Source organism: Podarcis vaucheri, assembly GCF_965113315.1.
Source record: "Podarcis vaucheri genome assembly, chromosome: 2".
Classification (NCBI taxonomy): domain Eukaryota; kingdom Metazoa; phylum Chordata; class Lepidosauria; order Squamata; family Lacertidae; genus Podarcis; species Podarcis vaucheri.
Window position 1 is genome coordinate 123,028,910 of NC_138760.1, and position 13,066 is coordinate 123,041,975.

The 13,066-nt window shown below is 48.4% G+C and overlaps 1 protein-coding gene across 2 annotated transcripts; it reads left to right on the plus strand.

Moving 5' to 3' along the window:
• Nucleotides 1-1,382: 1,382 nt before the first annotated feature.
• Nucleotides 1,383-10,927, plus strand: LOC309524863 (zinc finger protein with KRAB and SCAN domains 5-like). 2 transcript variants are annotated; one of them, XM_082210009.1, is made up of 4 exons: nt 1,383-1,729; nt 4,057-4,952; nt 7,253-7,385; nt 8,134-10,927. In XM_082210009.1, the coding sequence occupies exons 2-4, from the start codon at nt 4,242-4,244 to the stop codon at nt 8,946-8,948; spliced, it is 1,659 nt and encodes a 552-aa protein (XP_082066135.1). In that variant the 5' UTR covers nt 1,383-1,729; nt 4,057-4,241; the 3' UTR covers nt 8,949-10,927. The 2 variants fall into 2 exon arrangements, with proteins under 2 accessions (XP_082066135.1, XP_082066136.1); XM_082210010.1 differs by having other exon boundaries at nt 7,253-7,379.
• The last annotated feature ends 2,139 nt before the right edge of the window (nt 10,928-13,066 follow it).

The following is a 13,066-nucleotide window of genomic DNA, read 5'->3' on the forward strand; positions in this document are numbered from 1 at the left end:
CAATATACGGATGATACCCAGTTCTACCTCTCTTTCAACTCAGAACCAGTGAAGGCGGTGAAGGTCTTGTGTGAGTGCTTGGAGGCGGTTGGAGGATGGATGGCAGCTAATGGATTGAGGTTGAATCCTGACAATATGGAAGTACTGTTCTTGGGGGACGGGGGGGGGACTGGTGTGAAGGACTCCCTGGTCCTGTATGGGGTAACTGTGCCCCTGAAGGACCAGGTGCGCAGCCTGGGAGTCATTTTGGACTCACAGCTGTCCATGGAGGCACAGGTTAATTCTGTGTCCAGGGCAGCTGTCTACCAGCTCCACCTGGTACGCAGGCTAAGACCCTACCTGCCCGCAGACTGTCTTGCCAGAGTGGTGCATGCTCTGGTTATCTCCCGCTTGGACTACTGTAACGCGCTCTACGTGGGGCTACCTTTGAAGGTGACCCGGAAACTGCAATTAATCCGGAATGCGGCAGCTAGACTGGTGACTGGGAGTGACCGCCAGGACCACATAACACCAGTTCTGAGAGATCTGCATTGGCTCCCAATACGTTTCCGAGCACAATTCAAAGTGTTGGTGCTGACCTTTAAAGCCCTAAACGGCCTCGGTCCTGTATACCTGAAGGAGCGTCTCCACCCCCCTCGTTCAGCCCGGACACTGAGATCCAGCGCCTTCTGGCGGTCCCTTCATTGCGAGAAGTAAGGTTATAGGGAACCAGACAGAGGGCCTTCTCGGTAGTGGCACCTGCTCTGTGGAACGCCCTCCCAGTAGATGTCAAGGCAATAAACAACTATTTTACTTTCAAAAGATAACTGAAGGCAGCCCTCTTTAGGGAAGTTTTTTAATGTTTGATGCTGTATTGTTTTTAATATTCAGTTGGAAGCCGCCCAGAGTGACTGGGGAAACCCAGCCAGATGGCTGGGGTATAAATTTATTTAAATCGTGCTCCAGGAGCGCAGCAGCGGGAGGCCCTAAGAATGGACCTCCGGAACGAATTAAGTTATTAACCCGAGGTACCACTGTAAATAATAATGTTGTTGTAGTTTAGGACGTTTAGTCGTGTCCGACTCTTCGTGACCCCATGGACCAGAGCACGCCAGGCACTCCTGTCTTCCACAGCCTCCCGCAGTTTGGCATCAGCAATAAAAACAATGGCACAATTTTATTTCCAAGCCATTACAATGATTAAAAATGTATATGTAAAAAACGCTTTCAGCTCCAAAAACAATTTCGAATCCGATACAGATGCAGGGAGGGATGGAAGCCCAAGAAGCAGCTCTTTCCAGTGACCCTCCAGGTGTTCATGAACTACAACTCCCATCAGCCTCCAGCAGGAATGGCCTAATGGCCAGGAATTATGGGAGGTGTAGTCCAAGCAACATCTGACGACCCGCAGGATTCCCCAGCCCTGTTCTTGCCCGAGAAAGCTCACAGAAAAGCAGCCCGGACCTGTTTGGAAAAGGTTAAATCTACCGAGTGCAACCACGATTCCTAGCAGCGCCTGGCAATGTCAGAAGGGAAATATCAGGAATTGCGAAGCCACTTCCTCCCCCCCCCCCCAACAAACCCCACTTTCTAAGAGAGCCCTGGTGGGAAACTGGCTTTTTTTAAAAAATGAAATAAAATATAAATATAAATTTCTCAGCTGCTGAGAGTGAGTCTGGATCAAAAGTGCCCATATTCATGGGCCAGCCATGCACAGCGCAGATTGCATTGCTATGCCAGCCAAGGAGAGGTGAGTGCAAAAAGTGGGGGGGGGGGGCCGGCGGTGGGCATTGAAAGCTGAGAAATAATTTCCAGGGGGGCACAAAGGATCAGCACCAGCTGCTGCAAAGAGGCGAAACCACTTTTGCAAGGGGAGAGGGGGAGAGAGGAGAACAGCCTGCTGAGAGATGCAACAATAGGGGCGGGGGAGGAACACAAAACCCTGACACTTCAATTTCGTTTGGGTCTGACCTCCACATCTATGGCTTCTTGCTAGTAAGGGGGGTTGTTGTTGTTTAGTCGTGTCTGACTCTTCGTGACCCCATGGACCAGAGCACGCCAGGCCCTCCTGTCTTCCACTGCCTCCCACAGTTTGGTCAAACTCATGCTGATAGCTTCAAGAACACTGTCCAACCACCTCGTCCTCTGTCGTCCCCTTCTCCTTGTGCCCTCCATCTTTCCCAGCATCAGGGTCTTTTCCAGGGAGTCCTCTCTTCTCATGAGGTGGCCAAAGTCTTGAAGCCTCAGTTTCACGATCTGTCCTTCCAGTGAGCACTCAGGGCTGATTTCCTTAAGAATGGAGAGGTTTGATCTTCTTGCAGTCCATGGGACTCTCAAGAGTCTCCTCCAGCACCATAATTCAAAAGCATCCATTATTCGGCGATCAGCCTTCTTTATGGTCCAGCTCTTCCATACATCTCTACTGGGAAAACCATAGCTTTAACTATACGGACCTTTGTTGGCAAGGTGATGTCTCTGCTTTTTAAGATGCTGTCTAGGTTTATCATTGCTTTTCTCCCAAGAAGCAGGCATCTTTTAATTTCGTGGCTGCTGTCACCATCTGCAGTGATCATGGAGCCCAAGAAAGTAAAATCTCTCACTGCCTCCATTTCTTCCAGTTCTATTTGCCAGGAGGTGATGGGACCAGTGGCCATGATCTTACTTTTTTTGATGGTGGAAACCTGCAAAGGCGAGATTTTGCCCCCCTTGGAAACCAGTGGGATAGGGAGCTGGAGTCTAGGAGACAGTGACACTTGGAGGGCTTCAACAGAGGATTAGACAAATTCATGGAGGAGAGGGTCTTGCTTGAAACCTGCAGGCATTGCGAGCAGTGTTAGCAATTAGCCAGCTGCCTGGCACAGTTTGCTACTGGCATAGGTCCATTCATGACTATGTGGAGATCTCTGGGTGCCAGACTGACGACTGACATCTCCATCTGACTGCCCCCCCCCAGCTTTCTTAAGGAGAAGAGCTTGTTTATTGCATTTATATTATTGCATTTATATCCCGCCTTTTTAGCCAAGGAGTACATGGTTCACACAAATAAAAAAATTCCTTCCAGTAGCACCTTAAAGACCAACTAAGTTAGTTCTAGGTATGAGCTTTCGTGTGCATGCACACTTCTTCAGATACACTGCATGCACACGAAAAGCTCATACCTAGAACTAACTTAGTTGGTCTTTAAGGTGCTACTGGAAGGAATTTTTTTATTTTGACTATGGCAGACCAACACGGCTACCTATCTGTAAATGGTTCACACACACACCCTCAGTTGATCCTCACAACGACTCTGTGAGGTAGGTAAAGAGGCTGCGACTGGCCCAAGGTCACCCAGTGAGCTTCCTGACTGAGTGGGGATTTGAACGCTGATCTCCCAGGTCCTTTTCCGACACTCTAACCCAGCGTCTCCCAAATTTTGGTCTCCAGCTGTTTTTGGACTACAACTCCCATCATCCCTAGCTGGCAAGACCAGTGGCCAGGGATGATGGGAACTGTAGTTTGAAAGCACCTGGAAACCTAAGTTTGGGAAACACTGCTCTAATCACAACAAACCCTGGCTTCCTGGAGAACAACTGCTATGGGGCAGATCTATAAATTAAGTTGGTAAATAAATATGGGCAGAACAAAATGTCATTTAGAGAAGGATCTGAAATACTTTCCTTGAAGCTTGGATTTGTTTTACTCTGGATCGGGCGTAGGCAAACTCTGGCCCTCCAGATGTTTGGGACTACAATTCCCATCATCTCTAGCTAACAGGACCAGTGGTCAGGGATGATGGGAATTGTAGTCCCAAACATCTGGAGGGCCGGAGTTTGCCTATGCCTGCTCTGGATTGGTTTATTTGGTGTTTTAATGTGTTGTAAACCAGAGCAGGACTCTCTTTCCTTTTTTAATTTTAATTTTTGATTTTCGGCTTTTACAAACACTTTAGCCAGAAAAACAAAGTCTTTACACATCCACTTCTTATGTTCTTTTGCTCTGCAGCTATCACTGCCCTGTGGGGCTTACTATTTACCATTCTTATTCTCCCTCTCTCTCTCACACACACACCCCGGCTTTGTCTCTCTTCCTGTTTAGGAGAAGCGCATCTTCCTTCCTGAGAACCAAACGGGAGACCCTTGATTGTGACTCCAAGAGAAGCCCCTTATCTCTAGAGGGTTAAGACATCGGAGGCTGTCCCGCGTTGGAAGCGGGAGACTGGAATAGTTTGAAAGAGAAGCAGGGGAACGCACCTAGCTGCAGGCACCCCAGAGCCTCTGAAAATGGAGGAGCAGGACACGGCCGGCTCCAAATTGTGGCAGGGGATGCAGGGGGAAGGAAAGAGAGTCCCACAAGTGGTCCATGTGGGGAGCATCGGGACCTTCGTGAGCAAAGATCTCCCACCACAGATCAAGCGGGAGCCAGAAGAGGGGCTGCAGCAGCAGCACTGGGGGACCCAGTGGCAGCAGTTCTTGCAGAGCGTGCAAGCCCCAGACTCCAGATCGCAGCCTCATTCCGTCTCTGGGGAGGAGGCCAAGGAGATCCAGGCCTCATTCCAAGGTGTTGCCAATGCCGCGCAGTGGCCGAAGGGTGGCTGGGTGACCCAGGCTGTGCCGGGCCTCGGCGGGGAAGCCCAGAAGGTCTACCGAAGCCTGGACTCCTTCGTGAAGGTGAAGGAGGAGGCCGCGAGCGAGGGGGCCCTGCGGCCGGAGACACGGCGCCAGCGCTTCCGCCACTTCTGCTACCAGGAGGCCAAAGGGCCCCGCGAGGTTTGCCAAAGGCTCCGGGAGCTGTGCTGCCAGTGGCTGAAACCGGAGAGGCAGACCAAGGAGCAGATCCTGGAGCTGCTGATCCTGGAGCAGTTCCTGATCATCCTGCCCCTGGAGATGCAGAGCTGGGTACGCGAGAGCGAGCCGGAGAGCTGCGCCCAGGCAGTGGCCCTGGCAGAAGGCTTCCTGATGGGGCGGCAAAACGGCAAGAGATGCAGCCAGCAGGTGAGAGGCCTCGATGGCGGGCAGATCGAAAGAAGGAGTGTGGGTTGGGTTTGGAGGCGATCCACTTTGTGTGTTGCTTGATTTATTATTTACTAAATTGATCGGTTGCTTTTTTGCCGTAGAAACTCAAAGCAGCTTGCAGCATTTTAAGCAATACAACGAAACATCCCTCCCATGCATAAAGGCCATAGACAGTGAAAAGTCAAAGGCCTGGGGAGAGATAAATGTTTTTGTCTGGTGCCCATAGGAGCCAACGTCTAGGAGCTAAGGTCTTTTTTTTTTTTTAATGAATATTTATTAGCGTTTTTATAAAGAACAGAACATATAGCAACAAACACAAAAATAAACAGAAAAAACAAGAAAAATACAAAAATCAAAGACATAAAAAAAAATTAAAAACACCTGATTGTTCATATACTTATTCTCTTTTACCCTGTTTCTCAGACCTCCTGACACCTCCCCTTCTTGTATTCCAATTTAAATTATTGGTTCAGCAAATCCTTGATCTACTTCTCCATTTTAACTTAATTTAATTTATTCTATCATTTTATTATTTAACTTTTCTTCTTTCCTCCATTTCCTCCATTTATATTTACTCACTTTATTTTCATTTAATTTTAACCATTTTAAAAATAAGACAATTTCAGCTTATTCAATTTTACCCATCATTTTCCTAAGATCGACCAAGAGTTTCCCTTCCACGTCTTTCCCCATTTCCATACCAGTAGAGAAACAAAATAAAAATAAAACAAACTATATTTATATACCCTTTGGATTCCCAAATTCCCCCCACCCTTTTCCCGGTTTCAGTCCCCAACAACAAACATCAGTCCAAATATTCTGTTTAGCCTGGCGATCTCACGTCCGAGGCTCTCAATTCTCTTTCAGTTCTTCTCTGCCGGTCTTTTTGATAGTCTTTAATGTTAAACTCCAAATCTCGAAGAAGCTCCGGCCCAACAGGATCCACATTTCTACCAGCCAGACCTCCGTATTCAACAGTAGAACTTACGAGGTTCTTCAAATCTTATTTTATATTCCTTTCAGGTCCAAATGTCCCCCAAGTTCCAACTTCCACCTTCAATTCAGGCCAGGCTCTCCACATCAGATTTTTATTTTCCTTTTCCCCATCTTGTCAGGCATCCAAATGCTACTCTCCTGTGACTTCTGCAAAATTTCTGCTTCTCCTTCCTTTTCTTCAGGGACAACATCTGTCATCTGCTCCATGTTGTCAAAGCTCTCCATTTTCTCTGTTTGTTCCATTGGATAGGCTCCTTGTTTCAAGTCCTTATCAGGTTCAACAATGTTACTTACTGTTAAGCCCAGAGCTGTCACTAGGAGCCAAGGTCTTTTTGGCCCCCCATAAAATATTTCAAGGGTCTGGGCCCCCCTAAAGTTGATGGGCATTGCCATTCAAATGGTGTGTGTATGCCATGTCTTATGATCAATTATGCGGAGCAGGGCTTACCTGACACCCCCCACCAATATTTTATTCAGGTTGGCACCCCTGCTGCCACCTAAAGATATGTAAGGAAGGCACCTGGCGAGCCTCCCTGGGGAGAGCATGCCACAAGTGGGGAGCCACCGCAGAAAAGGCCCTGTTCTTGCGTTGCCATTATTACTACAGTGGTAGCTCGGGTTAAGTACTTCATTCATTTCGGAGGTCCGTTCTTAACCTGAAACTGTTCTTAACCTGAAGCACCACTTTAGCTAATGCTGCTGCCGCACTGCCAGAGCACAATTTCTGTTCTCATCCTGAAGCAAAGTTCTTAACCCAAGGTACTATTTCTGGGTTAGTGGAGTCTGTAACCTGAAGCGTATGTAACCCGAGGTACCACTGTATTATAGTAACACTCACACATAACAGGCAAAATGTAGGTTAGCATCATCATCTGGTTCCCCATCTCATTTATTAACAGCCTGATGGCCACCAGGGAGTGGGGGTGGGCAGGCAAATAATGGCTGTGGTGGTGAAGGCGCCACACGTAAAATAGTTGCTTTCCCAAATGTGGCCTCAACAGTGTCCGTAAACACCCCCCTTGGAGCTGTCTACCAGGGCACCTGGAGGAGCAACGGTGTAACAATTCTAAAAATCACTTCATGATTATTCACGTACCGCCAGTTGTAAGGAGGAGAGGCAGAGGGCTCTTGTGTTCGAATCCTGCTTGCTGGTTTCCCACAGGCATCTGGCGACAACAGGATGCTGGGCTTAGATGGGCCATTGACCTGGTATCTAGCTGCGTTCTTAGGTTTTTAATGTATGTTCTTAATGTCTGTCCATCCGCCTCCCCGCTCTCTTTCAGCTGCCAGCACCTTTTGCGGAGGTGGCTGTGAATTCCTCTGAAGTGGACCAGATCCTGTCTGACACTTGGAACAGGCAGCTCTGCAGAATAGCCAAGCAGGATCAGAGCAAGGAGGAAAACCAACTCAGTAATGGTGAACACGGAGGGTCTGTTTGATCGGGGGTGGGAAAACTTTTCCAGCCTGGGGGTTTGAACTCTCTCCTGGGCAACCTCTTGAGACCTGCATCCCAGTGGTGGGTGGTGCCAGCGGCAAAAGAAGTGTATTATTATTATTATTATTATTATTATTATTATTAGACATCCCTTCATCTGTAGATCTCAGGGCGGTTCACAACGTAAAATTACGATATAAAAAACCACAAAATACATTATAAAAAGAACAACAAAACAAACCAATAATCCCTGCATTTATCTCAGATTTTAATCTTCAAGCTGTTGTTGTACAGTGTTTTAAATGTATTTTTTATTCTTGTGAAAGCTGTCCCAGTTGTGCTTTTTGAGCTGGTTTTTGACCGTAATAAAATTATGTATGTATGTAGGTATGTAATCCCCGCTCCCATAACACATTTAAAAGGGCATCGGATGTCAATCAGCCAAAGTCCTGGTTGAAGAGGAACGTTTTTACCTGGTGCCTAAATATGCATAATGAAGGCCCCAGGTGAACCTCCCTAGGGAGAGCACACCACAAACAGGGAGCCACCACAGAAAAGGCCCCTTCTCATGTTGCCACCCTCCGACCTCTCGTGGAGGAGGCACACGAATAAGGGCCTCAATTGACAATCACAGGCTTCGGGACGGTTCATATGGGAAGAGGTGGTCCTTGAGGTATTGCAGTCCTGAGCATTTTGCCTCTATGTAATAAGCTCTTCTTATCTCCGCAGCCGACGAGCAGGTGGGAGATAACCTTCATCACCAGGAAGGCTCCGACCAGGTGGAGCCACACGATGCATCCATGAGAATCGGCTTGGTCTTCCAGAATTACGAGGAGGGAACTGTGTCGTTGGGTCAGAAGGCGCTGGCAGGCAAACAGGACCCCGAAAGTAGAACGGGTGGAGCTGTAGCCTGTTGGGAAGGTGGCTTCCGTGGGAAGGAACCCAAAGCCCAAGATTGTGTGGAGGCGAAACCGCACAGCAACACCAACGGAAGCTTCCGGCCGAGCCAAGGCGTCCTTAAGCGGGAAGCAGTCTCCGGGGACGAGAAACCGTTCAAGTCCTCGGCCTTTCCTCCGAGCCCAGGCCTCCTCGTCCCCCACGAGAGGAGCCACGTGGGGGACAGGCGATATAAATGCTCCGAGTGTGGGAAGAGTTTCAACCAGAAGCGGTACCTGGCGGGGCACCGGAGAATCCACCGAGGGGAGACCCCGTACAAATGCTCAGACTGCGGGAGGAGCTTCAACCGGAAGTGGAACCTCATTGCTCACAAGAGAATCCACTCGGGGGAGAACCCCTACAAGTGCTCGGACTGCGGGAAAACATTCAGCCAGAAGGGTAACCTTATGACCCATGTGAGGATCCACACGGGGGAGAAGCCCTACAAGTGCGCTGAGTGCGGGAAGCGCTTCAGCCAGAGGGCAGGCCTCACCTCGCACAGGAAGAGCCACATAAAAATCAACAGTGTAGCGAAAGCCACCTTGGGGTATCTGATCTTCCTAAACCTCAGCGAATCTGGGCAAGAGGGGAGCCCTGTAGAAGCTTAGGAGTTGGGTGGGAAGCTCCGTGCAGAGCTCGAAATCATTCTTTGTCCGGGGAAAAGGAAAGGAAGGAGGAAACCCTTAGAATTCCCAACTGTGATAGAAACAGGCTGCGGACGCGTAGGATTGAGAAGATGTTCTGTAAATGCTGTGACTGAATGACACTGGGACAGAACTATCACTCACAGCTCATCAAATGGCAGGCTGTATGGCAAGAGACTCTTAATTGTAGGTTCGAACTGCATGTTGGGCAAAGGGTTCTTGCATTGCCAGGGGTTGGACTAAATAACCCATGTGGTCCCTTCTGACTCTACAATCCTATGAAAAGTATTCTGGGCTATATGGGAAGGGCTGCATCCCAGTGGCAGAGCATGTGCGTTCAATTTCTGACATCTCCAATTAGCGTCAACGACGCTAAGCTCGATGGACCAGTGGTCTGCCACAGAATGAGGCAGCGTCCTTTGTTGAAGCAGCTCTCATTTAGAAGGACTGGGATCTCACTTAGTCTTTAATAGACCAAAACTCAGAGGTGGAGCATCTGTTTTTACATCCAGAAGGTCTAAGGTTCGATCTCCGGCCTCTCCAGGTAGGGCATTCATCTGCAGAACCAATGCTCAGTAAAGGCCAGACGTAGTCTGACCTCCGTGTAAGCGTCCTGCAAGCAAAATGGAATGAATGCTGAAGAAACAGGTTGCCTGGAGGAGCCCAGGTCTGACCAGGGTTTACATGGGTGGAGGTGGGCAGCTAAACTCGGTGGTCCTGTGGACTTTGCTGCAGAACAGCATGTCTTAAAGGTACACCAACAGGCTGCTTCAAAAGTTGACAGTCGTAGTTTATGGCCCTGAGGGTCTTGATTCAGCATCAGAAGGCCCTGGGTAGGGGATAGAGTGGTACTTTGGTTCTTGAACTTAATCCATTCCGGGAGTCCATTCGACTGCTGAAACCGTTTGAAAACCAAGGCACAGTTTCCAATTGGCTGCAGGAGCTTCCTGCACTCAAGCGGAAGCCACATTGGATGTTCAGCTCACGAAAAACTTTCACAAACTTCCGGGTTTGCGGTGTTTGGGAGCCGACTTGTTCGGGAGCAAAGCCGTTCAGGAACCAAGGTACCATCATATTCTTCTGCAAGCCAGCTGCTATGTTTTCTGCAAGGTATTAACGTAGTCAAGGGCACGCTTGGAATCTTTAGGCACCCCACACAATTATTCTCTAGGCTGCCTCCATGGTGCAACCGGCACAGACCATTTGTTTGTGTTGCATTCAAAATGATTTTCGTTTTTTATTAAAAAAAATCAAAAGCCAGAGCACAGTTTCAAAAGGTTAGTGGGAAATGATTTGGTTTTTTTAAACAAACCATCTTCTAGAATCCAGTGTTTTCAGATCGTAGTTACATATACCAAATAATTACAAACCCAATCTATGCAGATCATGAGAATGTTCCATGCGATTAATGCGCCACAACATTCACCAGCTTGATTTTGCCCATCTCTCATCAGCCCCAGCTGTAGTCCAAAACATCTCAAAGGTGCCTGGTTGAAGAAGACTGACACACTGAACAGATTAGACTGGCCTCTGTGCTTTGCCTTCCCAGCCTCCAAAACTCACTTTCCCCCCAGAGCTTCACACCATTCCTGTTCCCTTGGCCCCAAGCTAGAATTTTCTTACAGCCCAGCCGCCATCCTGTTCATCATCTCAGCAGAAGTTTGATTATTGCCAACGTTCTGTGGCTGGTCAGTCCCCCTCTGTGACCTCACAGGGGCTCAGCCAATGGCTGCAAGGAGGGAATGAGCACCAAAAAAAAGCAAAATGGGACACTGTTACATGGGGGAGGGAATAATAAAACCCCAGGAAGATGCTTTAAAAATGAGCAACGTTTTACTTAATTGGGAAAGGGCACAACAAACAAAGAAAAAAAAACCTTGGGTTATAAAGCTTAACTCTCAAAAGTTTGCCCACATTGCAATAAAACTTGTTTGCCTCTTTGTTTTTCTTGTGTTGGTGGATTAACACATCTGCTTTTATGGAATCAATATCTGGGCAAGCTCCACGTTGCAGTTTTCTAGTATTCCCTTTCTAAGCCCTAGATCGTGGGTAGGCAAACTAAGGCCTGGTGGCCAGATCAGGCCCAATCGCCTTCTAAATCTGGCCGGCCGGTCCGGGAATCAGCATGTTTTTACATGAGTAGAATGTGTCCTTTTATTTAAAATACATCTCTGGGTTATTTGTGGGGCGTAGGAATTCATTCATTTATTTTTTCAAAATATAATCTGGCCCTCCACAAGCTCTGAAGAACAGTTGACCGGCCCCCTGCTAAAAAAGTTTGCTGACCCCTGCCCTAGATTCCAGGACCGTGCAAAGGAATTGATTGGCAGAAAGAGTCCAAAGCAGAAAAAAACTTCAGAAAAGTGGAGCACCGATATTCCAAGACAGTGTACCTCTGCTGATTGGTTGATGCTGTGTAGCCCAAGAGGGCGGGAATTCTCTCTGGCTGGAGGGTTGAATTCCCTTCTGAGTAAATTTATCAGGAAGTCGCATGCCAGGGGTGAGTGGGGCCAGAGGCAAAAGTAGCTGGGGAGTAGGCTAGTTTCTACAGCTGGTTAGAGCGAGGTGCTGATAATGCCAAGGTTGCAGGTTCAATCCCCGTCAGGGACAGCTGCATATTCCTGCATCGCAGGAGATTGGACTTGATGATCCTCAGGGTCCCTTCCAACTCTACAATTCTATGATTGTAAGACTTGCACCCCACTCTAGCCTCCTTCCAGGGAAGCAAGCGACATTGTCCGAGTTCAAGGACACATTCCAGCCAGGCATAAACACTCAAGGAGGGTGTGGAGCAGGGAGGGTCAGGGGTGTGTTGAGAGAGTGTTCAGAGCAGCAGGTGGAGAGGCCTAGCAAGCCACCTTTGCCCATCTAGCATGAGGATGCAGCCAGACAATAATAATAATAATTTATTATTTGTACCCCGCCCATCTGGCTGGGCTTCCCCAGCCACTCTGGGGGGCTTCCACAGAGACCAAAAATACACTGAAATGTCACACATTAAAAACTTCCCTGAACAGGGCTGCCTTAAGATGTCTCCTGAATGTCAGGTAGTTTTTTATTGCTTTGACATCTGCTGGAAGGGCGTTCCACAGGGCGGGTGCCACTACCGAGAAGGCCCTCTGCCTGGTTCCCTGTAGCTTTGCTTCTCGCAATGAGGGAACCGGCAGAAGGCCCTCAGCGCTGGATCTCAGCGTCTGGGCAGAACGATGGGGGTGAGGACGCTCTTTCAGGTATACTGGGCCGAGGCCGTTTAGCACAAGGGAGAGCTTCCACCTGGAAGCCTTGCTTGAGAGTTTCCAGTTACCTGCGTCTTTGCTCTTGGAAGGAAAACCATGGCAAGGTGTGCTCCAGAAGGGCTTTATACATTTTATCCCTTTGTGGGCACCTCACAGCCCCGAAGTAGACCTGACCAGGGCTTGCTTCATGCCACAAATCTCTAATAATAATAATAATAATAATAATAATAATAATAATAATAATAAATATAAATTTATACCCCACCCATCTGGCTGAGTTTCCCCAGCCACTCAGGGCGGCTTCCAATCGAGTTTTAAAAACAATACAGCATTAAATATTAAAAACTTCCCTAAACAGGGCTGCCTTCAGATGTCTTCTAAAAGCCTGGTAGTTGTTGTTCTCTTTGACATTTGGTGGGAGGGTGTTCCACAGGGAAGGCGCCACTACCGAGAAGGCCCTCTTGCCTGGTTCCCTGTAACCTCACTTCTTGCAATGAGGGAACCGCCAGAAGGCCCTCAGCGCTGGATCTCAGTGTCTGGGTTGAACGGTGGGGGTGGAGACCGAGGCCATTTAGGGCTTTAAAGGTCAGCACCAACACTTTGAATTGTGCTCGGAAATGTACTGGGAAATGTAACCTCCGGCAGGGAGCTTTAAAAATTGTCATTGATCCTATTGGTAAGGGGTTTGATTTCATAATAAAAATACAGCATTTCCCCCTCCACTACTCTGTGTGTGGAGCATTATTTTAGATGCATCCAGCAACCAGGGGGTGGGGAACATCTGGACCTCAGGTCTAATCCAGCTGCCCAGGTTTCCTTGTTTAGCCTGCCGGGTCTTTGGAGCCC